Source organism: Trachurus japonicus, chromosome 8 (genome assembly GCF_045865225.1).
Source record: "Trachurus japonicus isolate A0001 chromosome 8, Traja_1.0".
Classification (NCBI taxonomy): domain Eukaryota; kingdom Metazoa; phylum Chordata; class Actinopteri; order Carangiformes; family Carangidae; genus Trachurus; species Trachurus japonicus.
The window spans coordinates 962,263-979,153 of NC_140914.1; the positions used below are offsets into that span (position 1 = coordinate 962,263).

Consider the following 16,891-nt stretch of genomic DNA (forward strand, 5'->3'; position numbering starts at 1 on the left):
GCGCTTTCGGCTTCCTGTTAAAGAAATGTGGACACAAGTAAAGAACAGCAGAACCTACTGCAAACATCTACATTAGCAAGTACCCCATCATAACCCAGTCTGTTGAGTTAAAAAAACAAAAACAGTTTTCAATCACTCAAATGAAAATTACATGTAATATGTATGTAATAAGTGTAATCCATTCTGGATTTAATAAGTTCTCAAACCCTGAATACTTCATTGTCTGAGAGCTGGGTGAAGTCTGCAGCACATAACAAATCTAGCTGGAAGGGAAATTATGAGCCAATTCTCAAGGGTTCCAAGTGTTTGAATATTTGTGTCTGTTTCTTTTTAAAAGAAACATTCATAATGTTGAGAGAAGATGAACACAGTATGTTATGGAATCATTCACAGTGGGGCTGACTCAGTTGCTGATGGGGACCCGATTAAAGACAAACTACCACTATAAAAAGATGCTTTGTTCAAATGAACAAATCTTCTGGGGTTAGTCTGACTGAGAAACATTAAGGCTCTCTGTATTTAATTTTCTACTTCTATCCCCTTCAACAACAGCTTCAACCAAGTTTCCTCTTGTGCTGGTCCACTGACAGAAAGGCATGACTGTGCAGAACTGGGTACATAATGTACAGACCTGGCATCCCAGCTTGTAAGAAGGACCTGCCCAACTGCATCGGTGACATCATTTTAATGGTCAATTTGGCTAGGTAGATCGCTTCATACTCCTAGGAAACAAACATTTAAATAGTTCAACAGTAGCAGTGATATACAGACAACAATATATAGAGTGTTTATAGAAGAACATTGTTCACATCTGAACATATTTCAAAGTCTGGCAGTCTAGTTCACAGTAAGCCACCACAATTTCATCCCAAACCTGGAAACTCTTTCATGGCTAACAGCAGAATATCTTCGATGTGAGTTTACCCTTGGTATTAATATAAACCTTGCTTTCACGGGAGCACAACTCATCCTAATGTTGCTTGCAAGCTGGATGTCTAAAGGGAGGCAACAAAGGCTGACTAAAATAAGACTACAGAGATAGTGTGTGCATGTTGAAGACAGAAAAATAATATCTGCAGTATTCAGAGGTTGATCACTGAGAATTAGTATGCATAACAAGTCACCCCAATGAGCCTTTTCTTTAAGAGACTGTGCCGTCTTTCTTTGCAAACACGCATATGATCCGCTACGTTACTGTTTCAGAACCCACATTACAGAATTTTATGGTAACTACCAGGTCAGTGATCAATGTTCACTTTTGTCTGCATTGTCATATTGATTAATCGGGATTCAAAGCCCTATGTCTCAAATTGAGCCTTACCTGTAACTGATGCACAAAGCCCACATTGGGGTTGATGCAAAACCTCCTCTCCTGGACGTGGCTGAATGCATCCCTATGGAGTGAACATGACACAAGGATTACACTCGCAGCATATTAAACACCACAGATAAACCACTGCAAACTTAAACAACAGTGTACTATCAATATTGTTTCAAAATACATAAACAAAAACAAATATGCACTACAATTTAGAGGACAATTTAACAACATGTTCAAGCATTTATGCAGTACATATTTCTATGAAACTGTTGTACAATTTATCTTATTGTGTTTTGTGTATCACTGCAGATGTAGAAAACATTGAGCTGAGTTTTCTTCAATGACTTGATGTAAGAGAAAAAAAACAAAAATAAGTTACCTGTATTTCATTCCAAATGTTTCCATAAGGTATGCAATCACTAAGGCAGCACTAAAAGAAAGAAGAAATAGACGCAATGTTTTATATTCCCACAGCGGTCGTTTGTGTGAGCTTCCATGTCAATTAAATACATAATTGGATTCAGGGCATTTAGTGACATTAAAATCGTGCAATATCAAAGGTAAAAAAAAACAAAAAACAACTCACCTTCTTGATATCCCTGCATTACCGTGAACCAGTACCTTTCCTAAAAGAGAAAGAAAGACAAGAGCTTCTTGATAAATCTTTTTTCAACTTGACATTCTGAGTATGAAAAAACAGTGACTGTGTGCATTCTTACCTCCTGTTGCTAAGCAGCTATCAATAAATTCCTTAGTCTGTTTGGAAGAAATGAAGAACAGTGAGTGTATCAGGTACGATGGAAATGCCAGACGTCTCATTTCAGTCAGGGGAAAGCTTGCTAACAAGTACAAAGCCTACTTTGTAACTCACCGTAGGGAAAAATCGTATTATATTTTCCACTGGATTGTCAGCAATATCTAATACAAGGTATCTGCAAAGATGGACAACATTTAGTTCATGAGTTAGCAGAAAGAAGAAGAAGAAAAAACTAAATTCCCACACAAAAATTATCCTTTGTATGAAATATTTAAGTGTATATTTACTTACCTAAATGTATGAGGGAAATTAGGTTTGATAAAATTGGCTTCAATGTCTTGTCGGACACACACAACATGTGTAATGCCCTGTCTCTCAAGAATTGGCAGCTGGGCAAAGAGAATGAAGAGATGTAATATGAGCAATAGGCATATGAGCAAAAATTGTATTAGTTTTTCCTGCATCACTATCTCCAAGTGCCAGAGATTACATTCAGTAAAAAGTACCTTGCTTTTCATTGCAGCAGAGTAGGGACCTAAAAACAGTCCTGGCAATATCTCCTAGAAATCAAAGATATAAACAAATTACAACACAAGCAGAATTATAATGTTCACAAGAACCACCCAAACCTATGATATGTTAACCCTTCAGGAGGACAGTACGCCTCTTTAAAGATACAATATCTCCTATAGCATATGACATAATAGGGGTGTATTTAACAGCCAACAGCAAGTTCTATACCCAAGAACTGTGTTTTGGAGTCTGCAGTGCACAGATATTAAATCTGTTCAAGAATATTATGACTCCCAGGTCATGTTAGCTAGATTTTCCTATTGTCAATATCATAATCTTTGAGTTGGATCTGAGCAGTATCAATGCGTTACCACAGGGACAACAGCACACTTCCCTATGCATGTGCCTGGACCTGCGTTGCTGGTATTTAGTGTAGCTGACTTTAGCCGGTATCAAGTCAAAAGCTACTGTCAAACGCACGGGGAATGAACCTTGGGAATCCACACAGTTGTTGTGTAATACACTGAATGCTATCATAATAAAGACATACCGCTGTCAAGATTAGCCTTCTCACCACAGACAGCAGGCTCGTCTTTCTTACATACCTGCATTTCTCGTCTCATTGGATAAGCCCAGTCCTACAAAGGGAGAATATAAAAACAAAGGTTAGAAGCTAAAGGGAATTTTGTTAAGCTGCTTTGTTGATGTGACAGCTTCTGGAGATATATTCCTCCCTGCCACCGAGAAGTGAATACCAAGTCAACTTTTGTGTACATACGTGGCTAACTGTTGTGTTAAAAGGAGGTTTACGCTACGCAGTGTTGCTTTAGTGGGCAATAACGTTGGGAAATACATGCTCAGTCGTGTTCAAATAAAGGCACAAAGGTGTTTCACACATCCACATTAATGTGCCATGTCACCCAAACCCAACCAAATTCCCGCTGAGGAGATATTTGATCGGCCAGACGGACCACAGGGCTGGGAGTGGAGGGTTAGCTCAGATTAGCCACTTGGACATGGTGAACATATCGGCTAACGCGCACTCACCAGAAGGTCCTCCTTGGTCGCGGGCAGAGACGGGAACTGAAGTTTGTTCTCCTCGTCCATACTGCTCTCTGCTGGGGCACCGCCGGCCCGCCGTGACGCGCAGTATCGATGTTTACTTCGGCGGGGTTAGCTGGAGAGTCGATGCGATTTGTTTTGAGGCTCCACATGCATGTCCGCCATGCTGTCCCCTGACAGATGTGTCACGTGACCGAGCGGCAGAAGGCAAGCGGGCGCGTGGAGGGAGAGAGACAAGCAACGGCGACGCCTCGTGGACGACTGACGAGTGTTCAACGGTGAAAAAGAAAGGTGATATGGGTGTAAAAAAAAAAAAAAAAAAAAAGATATGGGTGTATCATGGGACATGGTATGGGAGTATAATATGAAATTAAAATACAAAAGACATTATCTGTGTCATATTGAGATAATTAATAATCTTCAAATAGAATAATCCCAATCAGCACTTGCTCACATGGATTTGGTTGTTAAAAGTGAACTAGAAAATTTCCTCTCGGGAAATTTTGAATGGGCCACGGGGCTACTGCCGGTTGTGCCATCTCTGTCAACATGGGAATCAAACCCACGATCTTAAGGTCAAGACAGAGCTGATCAGACAGACACATGATCCTATAAGCCTATAAGCACTGATATGGAGGAGCTGTAACCACATTAGGTTAACTGTGTGTGTGTGTGTGTGTGTGTGTGTGCGCGTGTGTGTGTGTGTGTGTGTTTATCTTGTGTAATAGGGCCAGGACTCAATTAAAACAATTAATCTAATTAATTAGAGGCTTTGTAATTAATTAATCACAATTAATTGCATTTTAATCGCATATAAATATTTGACCTGAGAACAGTGAGAAGCATTTTTTTCACATGGATTTTAGTATACCATTGAATGACTGAATAGCTTAAGCAACAAAACATTGTTTTTTTTTCAAGGTGGTACTTAACCAAGACCAACATGCAAATTATCGATTAATTCATTAATCGATATTTGATACAGATTTAAATGGTCTTTCCTGCCAATACACTATGATGATTACTGTAGAATTTAACTAGGCTACATAAATCACAGTAGCATAAACTGATTTGTTGAACGGACCAGGTGATGGGCTGACTGGTGCTGTCTAACTTCTGTGTACTGGGTGCCATTGTGCAGGGTGTTAAGGCAGCCTTCCTCCACTGCAGTCCCTATGGTCCTGGACCCTCTGGCTGGTGGGGTGGGCTGCTTTCAGCTGGGGGGGACTCTATCAGCTGCTCCCACGAGAGGCATTTGACGCATTTGACACCAACAAGGTTTAACTTTAAAACCAGATTAAATCATGGTTTAAGTTTAAATTCTGTTGCATGTTAACTGTGTTTTAATCACATGAAGGTGTGTGTGTGTTTGTGTGTGTGTGTGTGTGTGACTGTAATCACATGAAGCTGGCTCTAGAGTCTGTGTGTGTGTGTGTGACTGACTTGACACATAGTTAGTTAGTAGCTGCATCCTGTGTCAGTCTGATTTAGCTGTGTCGGTGTTTATAAACATTTAAACGAGCGCCAGGTGGATTGTTTATGAAGTTAACGAGCTCTGGCCTGAGGATCAAAGAGGTTACCACGGCGATAGAGGCCGTTCTGCTTCTCTCAGAAAATATTTGTATTGGAGTCAATGAGGAGCAGAGACAGACGTGGCCGCACTTAGAGGCTCAGAGTTTAAATTCTGTAAATCACTCTGATATTTTGAGCAGATTAAGAGATCGAGGATGAGCTCGTCTACAAACGTGGCGGAAATTATGTGTGTAGAGTGTAAATTGTGGCCGTTTGGAGTTTGGAAAGAGAAAAAATCTGGAGTTTTTCTGGCATCTCTCCCACTCTAACCGATGATGTCACGCACTCTGACACGAACATTCCGTGCAATACACACCCATTATAATCTCATAGTTTCTCCAAAAATGATCATGGTCATTGAACAGGGATTGATCAAAAACTATATGACCTATCAAAACGTGGAGTAATACGACAATACACAAGACTTGTGTCTACTGTTTAAAGTTTAAATGGAGTCTCTAGGTGAAAGTATGCCTGAGCAGTAGACATTTGTTAAACTCCAATGATTGGTCTTTTTCGCTCTTTTTTTCCCGCCCGTCCCATTAACTTCTATGCAAAATTTTGCACAGTTTTTCGCGACTTACGTCGCGAAAAATTCGTACACTGTTGAGAAAAGTAATAGCACACCGATCCCGATCGAACCGCACGTTTTGATATATAATTTGGCCTGCAACTCTTCGAGTTGCAGGACTAGTAGCGAACCGAAATCTGGCCGGAAGATGAAGAAAGAAAACTAGAAAAGGCATTTCCAAGAATGGAAATGGTGTGACTGCTGACAGCACCTGAATGCTGTTGCAGAATTAGCAAATAGTGCAAGCAGTGATCACCATACAAATGTTTGACCAAGGTCGGAATCGAACCCACAACCTCATGGTCAGTAGACTTCCACTCTGCCTCTAGCGCCACAGTGCACACACAGTTGCAGAGACTGTTGTCTGTTGATGAGCTGCACTCTGTCTCACTCTGACATCAAGAAAGCTTGAGAGTCAAGCTTGAATGACTTAGAATGAAAATTTCTGTGAATTTCAGGCTGAGAGCAGCAGTTTCAACATGAAGCAAGTTATCAGAAGTCAACAGAGGACGACTGGGAAAATAATTCACTATAATTGTTATTGAGGCAAGATTTGAACCAGTAACCTTCAGGTCTCCAGCTCAGCAAGCTAACCACTAGGCTACAGGCAGAGACAGTATATGAGTGGCAAAGAAAACCTTTAATAAGAGGATCACTGGCTCCTGCTTAAAAAAAAAAGGTAAGGAAAGTGCAGAAATTAGCCACACCAAGTAAGACTTAGAATGAAAATTTCTGTGAATTTCAGGCTGAGAGCAGCAGTTTCAACATGAAGCAAGTTATCAGAAGTCAACAGAGGACGACTGGGAAAATAATTCACTATAATTGTTGACGAGGCAAGATTTGGACCAGTAATCGAACCCACAACCTCATGATCACTAAACCTTTACTCTGCCACTTCGCCACAGAGAGCACAGACATGAGCATGTTGCCATTGTAATGTGATGATGTGCAGAGAGCTCCCTGGCTGCATTTAAAAATATTTTAAATTATTATCTAAGTCTCTTTGCATTTTTGACCAGAATTTTAGCCAGAAGACAAGTGTGGCTACAAAACTGGAGAAAATAATTTGTCTAGAGTTTAATTTGCAGAAAAAGTTAAATATTTGATAAAGTATAAATAGTTAAAAAGAGAAAAGTAATGCCGATAAAGTTGAAAAAAAGCTGCACGTTTTGATATATGAATTGTTGAAATAGCACAACACCTAACACACTAACCATATGGCCACAGAACCTGAGTTACAATGAGCTTTATACTATGAGGAATCAAAGACTGTCCAATGACAGCTGAATAATTGGAATCAAAAGTCAAGCAATGATGTGAAATGACTGAGGCAGGAATCGAACCCATGACCATATGATCACTAAACCTTTACTCTGCCACTCGGCTACAGAGAGCACACTGCTTTCAAGACTGTTGTCATTCATTGTAATGTGATGATGTGCTGCAAACTGGTATGAGTAATCAAGGAGATAACAAACACCTGTAACCAATTGAAGGCGGGAGAGGAGAGCAGAATTCAACATAACATAACAAGAGTTCTTCCCTTGGATTCGAACCAGTGACCTTAGGGTTGGCAAGCAGCCACCCTAACCCCTACACTACAGTGGAGTTGTGAAGAAGAGAGGTTGAGACTTTGATGAATGTGAGATTTTTCAATGATGCTTAAAATAAAAAGAAATTAGTATAGATTAGCCACACCAAGTAAGGAGAGGACCTTTTTGTGACCTGTGACTATTTTTTTGGTGAATTAAAATGAATTAAAAAGCACTTAACAGCAAGTTACAAAGTTGAGCTCCTTCTCCAGCTGATGTGAAAAAAATGCATTGAGCTGAATGAGAGCAGAGAGCTCCCTGGCTGCATTTAAAAAATATTTTAAATTATTATCTAAGTCTCTTTGCATTTTTGACCAGAATTTTAGCCAGAAGACAAGTGTGGCTACAAAACTGGAGAAAATAATTTGTCTAGAGTTTAATTTGTGGCCGTGCTGACAGTTTAGCCAGAAAAACTCTAGAATGTTTTTCTGCCTCTCTCCACTCTAGCACCACTCTAGCTCTGCTCGTTAGACGCAATACACACCCATTATAAAGCTGAAAAAAATCAGAAAAAGTTAAATATTTGAAAAAGTATAAATAGTTAAAAAGAGAAAAGTAATGCCGATAAAGTTCAAAAAAAGCTGCACGTTTTGATATATGAATTGTTGAAATAGCACAAAGTATGAAGGACTAGAAGAAGACCGTAAAAAGGCGGAAGAAAATGGCCAAACAGAAGAACAATAGTGTGACTGCTTCAGCAGTCACACTAACTAGAAAAAACATTTCCAAGAATGGAAATGGTGTGAATGCTGGAAGCAATGCTGAATGAGCTGAAGAAATTGTTGAAAGAAAGAAAGAAAGAAAGAAAGAAAGAAAGATTGAAACAAGAGAGAAAAAAGAAAAGGAAAGAAAGAAAGAAAGAAAGAAAGATTGAAACAAGAGAGAAAAAAGAAAAGGAAAGAAAGAAAGAAAGAAAGAAAGAAAGAATCAAACAAACAAAGAAGTAAAAAGACAGAAATGGAGTGAAAGAAAGAAAGAAAGAAATGGAGTAAAAACAAAGGAAGAGAAAAGGAGTAGAAAGAAAGAAAGAAAGAAAGAAAGAAAGAATCAAACAAACAAAGAAGTAAAAAGACAGAAATGGAGTGAAAGAAAGAAAGAAAGAAAGAAAGAAATGGAGTAAAAACAAAGGAAGAGAAAAGGAGTAGAAAGAAAGAAAGAAAGAATCAAACAAACAAAGAAGTAAAAAGACAGAAATGGAGTGAAAGAAAGAAAGAAAGAAAGAAAGAAAGAAAGAAAGAATGAAAGAAAGAAAGAAATGGAGTAAAAACAAAGGAAGAGAAAAGGAATAGAAAGAAAGAAAGAAACAATCAAACAAACAAAGAAGTAAAAAGACAGAAATGGAAAGAAAGAAAGAAAGAAAGAAAGAAAGAAAGAAAGAAGAAAAAGAGAGAGGGGGATGATAGATAGAAAGAGGTAGATGGATGGATGGATGGATGGATGGATGGATGGATGGATGGATGGATGGATGGATGGATAGAGAGGGAAGGATATAAAAAGTTACGTAAAATACAAATGAAGGAGTAGAAGAAAGAAAGAAAGAAAGAAAGAAAGAAAAAAAGGAGACAGAGGGGTTAAAAAATAGGGAGGGGTATAGATAGATAGATAGATAGATAGATAGATAGATAGATAGATAGATAGATAGATAGATAGATAGATAGATAGATAGATAGATAGATAGATAGATAGATAGGACACATGTTAAAAGCTGCATCCTATATCCCAGGCTCCACCTGTAATTGTACTACTATTAATAGAGTTGGAAAGACTAAACGTCTGAACTTAAATTCATGAGAAAAATATAAATTGTTGGAGATGTTTACATCAAAAGTATAAAATAATTGAGAGTTTGATGAATTTGAGCTGAAAACCTGTGTGTGTGTGTGTGTGTGTCTGGGTGTGTGAGTCTGATGGTCTCTCTGTCTGCGTGTACATGTGCAGAAAGTAAAACTGTTAAGCGCCACAAAACTCCTCTCTCCCTAATGATCTGATTGATTGGCAGCCTGCCCTCAGAAGTTACCATGGCGACTACCATGCTTACGTTTTACTGTGTGGAACAGTGTTGTGTTTGTGTGTTTGTCTGTTTGTGTATGTGTGTGTGTGTGACTGTGTGTGAGTGTCTGTGTGTGTGTGTCTGTCTGTGTGAGTGTGATGCCTGTGTTTGTGCGTGGACATCCTCTGTCAGTCTGGTTTATCATGTGTGTGTGTGGGGCTGTGTTTAAAAACATCTTAACGAGTGGCCAGGCTGCACCTGCACTGTTCTATTTATAGACGTTGATAACGAGCTGGCCGCTACAGCTGGACCAACTGCACACAGAGCAGAGCAGAGCAGAGAGATTTGTGCTCTGAGCAGCTTCCCAAAACAGCCCAGAAAAAGAGAACCGTACCTCTTATCAGAATGTGGCCATGACTACTGGGAGAGGAGACCTTCCTGAGCACATTGATGTGCATTAAATGTTTGTAGGGCAAAAACTTTTCTCAGGGTCGCAAGGTAGAAAAGGGGGGCATTTCTGCTTTTCTAAAAAAATCAGCTCCTACTTTTCTATTGAAGTGGATGAGCCACTGGAGCGGGTCTAGCTGCACAATTAGGCTCATAGAGACAATTCTGTAAGTCTGTCTGCTGTTTTGAACACATTAAATGAGACACGACAAGTGTGGCTACAAACCGGTGAGGAAATCATGTGTCTAGAGTTTAATTTGTGGCCGTGCTGGCAATTTATCCAGAAAAAATCCTGAATGTTTTTTCGATCCCTCTCACTCTAACGATGATGTCACTCACTCTGACCCAACCCCATACACACTCATTGAAAAGTGTGAAATTTGTCAGAAATCCTCATGTGCTTTTAAAGGATTTATCTCAAAAACGGTACAAGCTATGAAAAAGTTGTACATACAGGATGAATACATTAGAAGTTTGTCTACAGCTCAGAATTTGAATGAAGTCTCTAGCTGAAAGTATGTGGACGCTTTAAAGGCTGAAAGAAGTAAGAAGATTTGAAGAGTTTCAAGACTGTTCCAATGTATTCTCTATGGGGGGAAAAAAAATCAGAAATAGTTGAATATTGCAAAAAGTATGAATAGTTGAAAAGAGAAAAGACATAGCACACCTGTCCCGAAAAGGCTGAACATTTTGATATTTGAATTGTTGAAATAGCACAAAGTATGAAGGACTAGTTACATGACGAAGAAAGGCAGAAAATGGCCGAACCGAATAACAATAGTGTGAATGCTTCCAGCATTCACACTAACTAGAAAAAACATTTCCAAGAATGGAAATGGTGTGAATGCTGAAAGCAATGCTGAATGAGCTGAAGAAATTGTTGAAACAATGCTGAATGAGCTGAAGAAAGAAAGAAAGAAAGAAGAAAAGGACAGAAGGAAAGAAAGAAAATGGGAAGGGTAGATGGAGAAAGAAAGAAAGAACAAAAGGACAGAAAGAAAGAAGACACAGAGAGAAGGGTAGATAGAGAAAGAAAAAGGTAAGAAAAACAGAATAATAGAACATAAAGAGAATAGAGAATGAATGAAAGAGACAGAGGAGTAGTAAGAAAGAAGGAAAGATATTGGGGTGGATAAATGAAAGAGAGAGATATACAGAGAGCAGTAGAAAGAAAGAAAGAAATGGGGTAGAAACATAGAAAGAGAAAAGGAGTAGAAAGAAAAACAGAAAGAAACAAAGAAGTAAAAAGAAATGGGGTGAAAGAAAGAAAGAAAGAAAGAAAGAAAGAAGAAAAAGAGAGAGGGGGATGATAGATAGAAAGAGGTAGATGGATGGATGGATAGGGAGGGAAAGATAGAAAGAAGTTATGTAAAATACAAATGAAGGAGTAAAAGAAAGAAAGAAAAAGAGAGAAAAAAGAGAGAAAAAGGGTTGATAGATAGATAGATAGATAGATAGATAGATAGATAGATAGATAGATAGATAGATAGATAGATAGATAGATAGATAGATAGATAGATAGATAGATAGATAGATGTTAAAAGCTGCGTCCTATGTCCCAGGCTCCACCTGTAATTGTACTACTATTAATAGAGTTGGAAAGACTAAACGTCTGAACTTAAATTCATGAGAAAAATATAAATTGTTGGAGATGTTTACATCAAAAGTATAAAATAATTGAGAGGTTGATGAATGTGAGCTGAAAACCTGTGTGTGTGTGTGTGTGTCTGACGGTCTCTCTGTCTGCGTGTACATGTGCAGAAAGCCACAGAACTCCTCTCTCCCTAATGATCTGATTGATTGGCAGCCTGCCCTCAGAAGTTACCATGGCGACTCAACTAACTGCTTACATTTTACTGTGTGGAACAGTGTTGTGTTTGTGTGTTTGTTTGTTTGTGTATGTGTGCATGTGTGACTGTGTGTGAGTGTCTGTGTGTGTCTGTCTGTGTGAGTGTGATGCCTGTGTTTGTGCGTGGACATCCTCTGTCAGTCTGGTTTATCGTGTGTGTGTGTGTGGGGCTGTGTTTAAAAACATCTTAAAAAGACGACAGGCGCGCGGCTTACGTTTTTTTTTTTTTTGACCAAAAATTTAAATTTCTCCAAACTCGGATATATCATCTGGGGGTCCGAGGGGAGTCCAACGCAGAAGGTTTGGTTGAAATCGGGCCGGTGGTTTTGGAGAAAATGACCAAAAACCAAACAGGCGATTTTAAAAAGACGACAGGCGCGCGGCTCACGTTTTTTTTTTTTGACCAAAAAATAAAATTTCTCCAAACTCGGATATATCATCTGGGGGTCCGAGGGGAGTCCAACGCAGAAGGTTTGGTTGAAATCGGGCCGGTGGTTTTGGAGAAAATGACCAAAAACCAAACAGGCGATTTTAAAAAGACGACAGGCGCACGGCTTACGTTTTTTTTTTTTTTGACCAAAAAATAAAATTTCTCCAAACTCGGATATATCATCTGGGGGTCCGAGGGGAGTCCAACGCAGAAGGGTTGGGTGAAATCGGGCCGGTGGTTTTGGAGAAAATGACCAAAACCCAAACAGGCGATTTTAAAAAGACGACAGGCACGGCTTACGTTTTTTTTTTTTTGACCAAAAATTAAAATTTCTTCAAATTTCTCCAAACTCGGATATATCATCTGGGGGTCCGAGGGGAGTCCAACGCAGAAGGTTTGGTTGAAATCGGGCTGGTGGTTTTGGAGAAAATGACCAAAAACCAAACAGGCGATTTTAAAAAGACGACAGGCGCGCGGCTTACGTTTTTTTTTTTGGACCAAAAATTAAAATTTCTTCAAATTTCTCCAAAGTCGGATATATCATCTGGGGGTCCGAGGGGAGTCCAACGCAGAAGGTTTGGTTGAAATCGGGCCGGTGGTTTTGGAGAAAATGACCAAAAACCAAACAGGCGATTTTAAAAAGACGACAGGCGCGCGGCTTACGGTTTTTTTTTTTTTTGACCAAAAATTAAAATGTCTTCAAATTTCTCCAAACTCGGATATATCATCTGGGGATCCGAGGGGAGTCCAACGCAGAAGGTTTGGTTGAAATCGGGCCGGTGGTTTTGGAGAAAATGACCAAAAACCAAACAGGCGATTTTAAAAAGACGACAGGCGCGCGGCTTACGTTTTTTTTTTTTTTGACCAAAATTTAAAATTTCTTCAAATTTCTCCAAACTCGGATATATCATCTGGGGATCCGAGGGGAGTCCAACGCAGAAGGTTTGGTTGAAATCGGGCCGGTGGTTTTGGAGAAAATGACCAAAAACCAAACAGGCGATTTTAAAAAGACGACAGGCGCGCGGCTTACGTTTTTTTTTTTTTGACCAAAAATTAAAATTTCTTCAAATTTCTCCAAACTCGGATATATCATCTGGGGGTCCGAGGGGAGTCCAACGCAGAAGGGTTGGGTGAAATCGGGCCGGTGGTTTTGGAGAAAATGACCAAAAACCAAACAGGCGATTTTAAAAAGACAACAGGCGCGCGGCTTACGGGTTTTTTTTTTTGACCAAAAATTAAAATTTCTTCAAATTTCTCCAAACTCGGATATATCATCTGGGGGTCCGAGGGGAGTCCAACGCAGAAGGTTTGGTTGAAATCGGGCCGGTGGTTTTGGAGAAAATGACCAAAAACCAAACAGGCGATTTTAACTCATTGAGTGTCATTGACGTCTATGGACGTCAATCAAAATCCAACGCTTGAGTGCCATTGACGTCCATAGACGTCAAATGCAGTTTTCTGCGGCTGGTAAATGGGGACGCTCTCGCGCACACTGTGAGTAATTTTGGGGCTTCTGGGATGTGTAGAACGAAGAAGACTGTAGATCAGAGCAAGAAGTGAAGAAGGAGGAGAAGACGAGCGCGATCGGTACAGAGATAAAAAAGTCGGAAAAAGTTTCTATTTCTAGAGAAAAACGACGGGCAGAGCCTGGAACAAGTGTAACGTGGAGCTGGAGGAAAGCTTAGCCACGGATGCTATTAGCATAGCTCCAGCATGAAGTGATCGGAGGAGGCAGGAAAGGTAAACTCATCTAGATGATCAGCACCGAAATGCCGAAGCGGAGGCGGATCGCGGAGTCAGTTTCACCAGTTGCTGTCTAACCGACGTGACGACGAACCGAGAGATCAGCGTGGTGCGTCGCTGCCGCGGCCGCGTCCAGCAGAGAGGCTGAAGACGCCACGACGTCTCCCTCCCTACTTCAGAGACGAGGGGAAGCAGCAGGAGGAGAAGGAGGGGAGGAGAGGGAGTGGAGGGGGAGGGGGAGGGGGGCGTAGGAGAGGCAGCAACTGCTCGTACTTGTTGTATTTTAGTTGTTGTTGTTGTTTTGTTTTTTGTTTAGTCTTTTTTTTTTTTGGGGGGGGGGGGTGGAAACATGTGAAATGAAATTTTCAGATGTCTTACATATATTTGAAGCCAAAATTAAAACGGATGAATCACTATTTTTCTTGAGAGACTCTCTTTCACAAAAATGCATTTTTCTCAGCTTTCTAGAAAAAAAGTGGTCTTTTTGGTGCAACCAGGCTCTATTCAACTTAAGATAAATCAAGAATGGAACAAGGTACAAACAAATGGTTTTTTCCCTAGTTATATAGAGAGTCTCCTCTTTCCTTTGAGCTGTTTGGTGTTTTCAGAGTCATAGTACAAAATACTCTCTGGGTCTTGACATATTACTCAAAATGCCCCAAAACGCTGGCACCTGGCACTGACCATTTTATAAAAGGTCTGGCACTCAATGAGTTAAAAAGACGACAGGCGTGCGGCTTACGGGTTTTTTTTTTTGACCAAAAATTAAAATGTCTTCAAATTTCTCCAAACTCGGATATATCATCTGGGGATCCGAGGGGAGTCCAACGCAGAAGGTTTGGTTGAAATCGGGCCGGTGGTTTTGGAGAAAATGACCAAAAACCAAACAGGCGATTTTAAAAAGACGACAGGCGCGCGGCTTACGTTTTTTTTTTTTGACCAAAAATTAAAATTTCTTCAAATTTCTCCAAACTCGGATATATCATCTGGGGGTCTGAGGGGAGTCCAACGCAGAAGGTTTGGTTGAAATCGGGCCGGTGGTTTTGGAGAAAATGACCAAAAACCAAACAGGCGATTTTAAAAAGACGACAGGCGCGCGGCTTACGTTTTTTTTTTTTTTTGACCAAAAATTAAAATGTCTTCAAATTTCTCCAAACTCGGATATATCATCTGGGGATCCGAGGGGAGTCCAACGCAGAAGGTTTGGTTGAAATCGGGCCGGTGGTTTTGGAGAAAATGACCAAAAACCAAACAGGCGATTTTAAAAAGACGACAGGCGCGCGGCTTACGTTTTTTTTTTTTTTGACCAAAAATTAAAATTTCTTCAAATTTCTCCAAACTCGGATATATCATCTGGGGGTCCGAGGGGAGTCCAACGCAGAAGGTTTGGTTGAAATCGGGCCGGTGGTTTTGGAGAAAATGACCAAAAACCAAACAGGCGATTTTAAAAAGACGACAGGCGCGCGGCTTACGTTTTTTTTTTTTTGACCAAAAATTAAAATTTCTTCAAATTTCTCCAAACTCGGATATATCATCTGGGGGTCCGAGGGGAGTCCAACGCAGAAGGTTTGGTTGAAATCGGGCCGGTGGTTTTGGAGAAAATGACCAAAAACCAAACAGCCAATTTTAAAAAGACGACAGCCGATTTTAAAAAGACGACAGGCGCGCGGCTTACGTTTTTTTTTTTTGACCAAAAATTAAAATTTCTCCAAACTCGGATATATCATCTGGGGGTCCGAGGGGAGTCCAACGCAGAAGGTTTGGTTGAAATCGGGCCGGTGGTTTTGGAGAAAATGACCAAAAACCAAACAGCCGATTTTAAAAAGACGATAGGCGCGCGGCTTACGTTTTTTTTTTTTTGACCAAAAATTAAAATTTCTTCAAATTTCTCCAAACTCGGATATATCATCTGGGGGTCCGAGGGGAGTCCAACGCAGAAGGTTTGGTTGAAATCGGGCCGGTGGTTTTGGAGAAAATGACCAAAAACCAAACAGGCGATTTTAAAAAGACGACAGGCGCGCGGCTTACTTTTTTTTTTTTGACCAAAAAATTAAATTTCTTCAAATTTCTCCAAACTCGGATATATCATCTGGGGGTCCGAGGGGAGTCCAACGCAGAAGGTTTGGTTGAAATCGGGCCGGTGGTTTTGGAGAAAATGACCAAAAACCAAACAGCCGATTTTAAAAAGACGACAGGCGCGCGGCTTACGTTTTTTTTTTTTTGACCAAAAATTTAAATTTCTCCAAACTCGGATATATCATCTGGGGGTCCGAGGGGAGTCCAACGCAGAAGGTTTGGTTGAAATCGGGCCGGTGGTTTTGGAGAAAATGACCAAAAACCAAACAGCCAATTTTAAAAAGACGACAGCCGATTTTAAAAAGACGACAGGCGCGCGGCTTACGTTTTTTTTTTTTGACCAAAAATTAAAATTTCTCCAAACTCGGATATATCATCTGGGGGTCCGAGGGGAGTCCAACGCAGAAGGTTTGGTTGAAATCGGGCCGGTGGTTTTGGAGAAAATGACCAAAAACCAAACAGCCGATTTTAAAAAGACGATAGGCGCGCGGCTTACGTTTTTTTTTTTTTGACCAAAAATTAAAATTTCTTCAAATTTCTCCAAACTCGGATATATCATCTGGGGGTCCGAGGGGAGTCCAACGCAGAAGGTTTGGTTGAAATCGGGCCGGTGGTTTTGGAGAAAATGACCAAAAACCAAACAGGCGATTTTAAAAAGACGACAGGCGCGCGGCTTACTTTTTTTTTTTTGACCAAAAAATTAAATTTCTTCAAATTTCTCCAAACTCGGATATATCATCTGGGGGTCCGAGGGGAGTCCAACGCAGAAGGTTTGGTTGAAATCGGGCCGGTGGTTTTGGAGAAAATGACCAAAAACCAAACAGCCGATTTTAAAAAGACGACAGGCGCGCGGCTTACGTTTTTTTTTTTTGACCAAAAATTTAAATTTCTCCAAACTCGGATATATCATCTGGGGGTCCGAGGGGAGTCCAACGCAGAAGGTTTGGTTGAAATCGGGCCGGTGGTTT

The 16,891-nt window shown here is 40.2% G+C and overlaps 2 protein-coding genes across 2 annotated transcripts in view; both read right to left on the reverse strand.

The window, feature by feature from the left end:
• LOC146982250 (serine/threonine/tyrosine-interacting protein A-like) lies at positions 1–3,865 on the reverse strand (the record flags this gene model as incomplete). Its single annotated transcript, XM_085785484.1, has 11 exons — positions 3,639–3,865; positions 3,197–3,229; positions 2,585–2,638; positions 2,370–2,467; positions 2,193–2,253; positions 2,041–2,077; positions 1,908–1,947; positions 1,701–1,751; positions 1,322–1,394; positions 632–722; positions 1–14 (listed from the first exon to the last, which is right to left on the reverse strand). Coding segments are annotated over exons 1-11 (612 nt in total), but the record flags the coding sequence as incomplete, so codon positions are not given.
• Positions 1–16,891, reverse strand: part of LOC146982248 (uncharacterized) — a 191,345-nt gene that overhangs the window by 74,262 nt on the left and 100,192 nt on the right. The gene's annotated exons all lie outside the window — the stretch shown is intronic.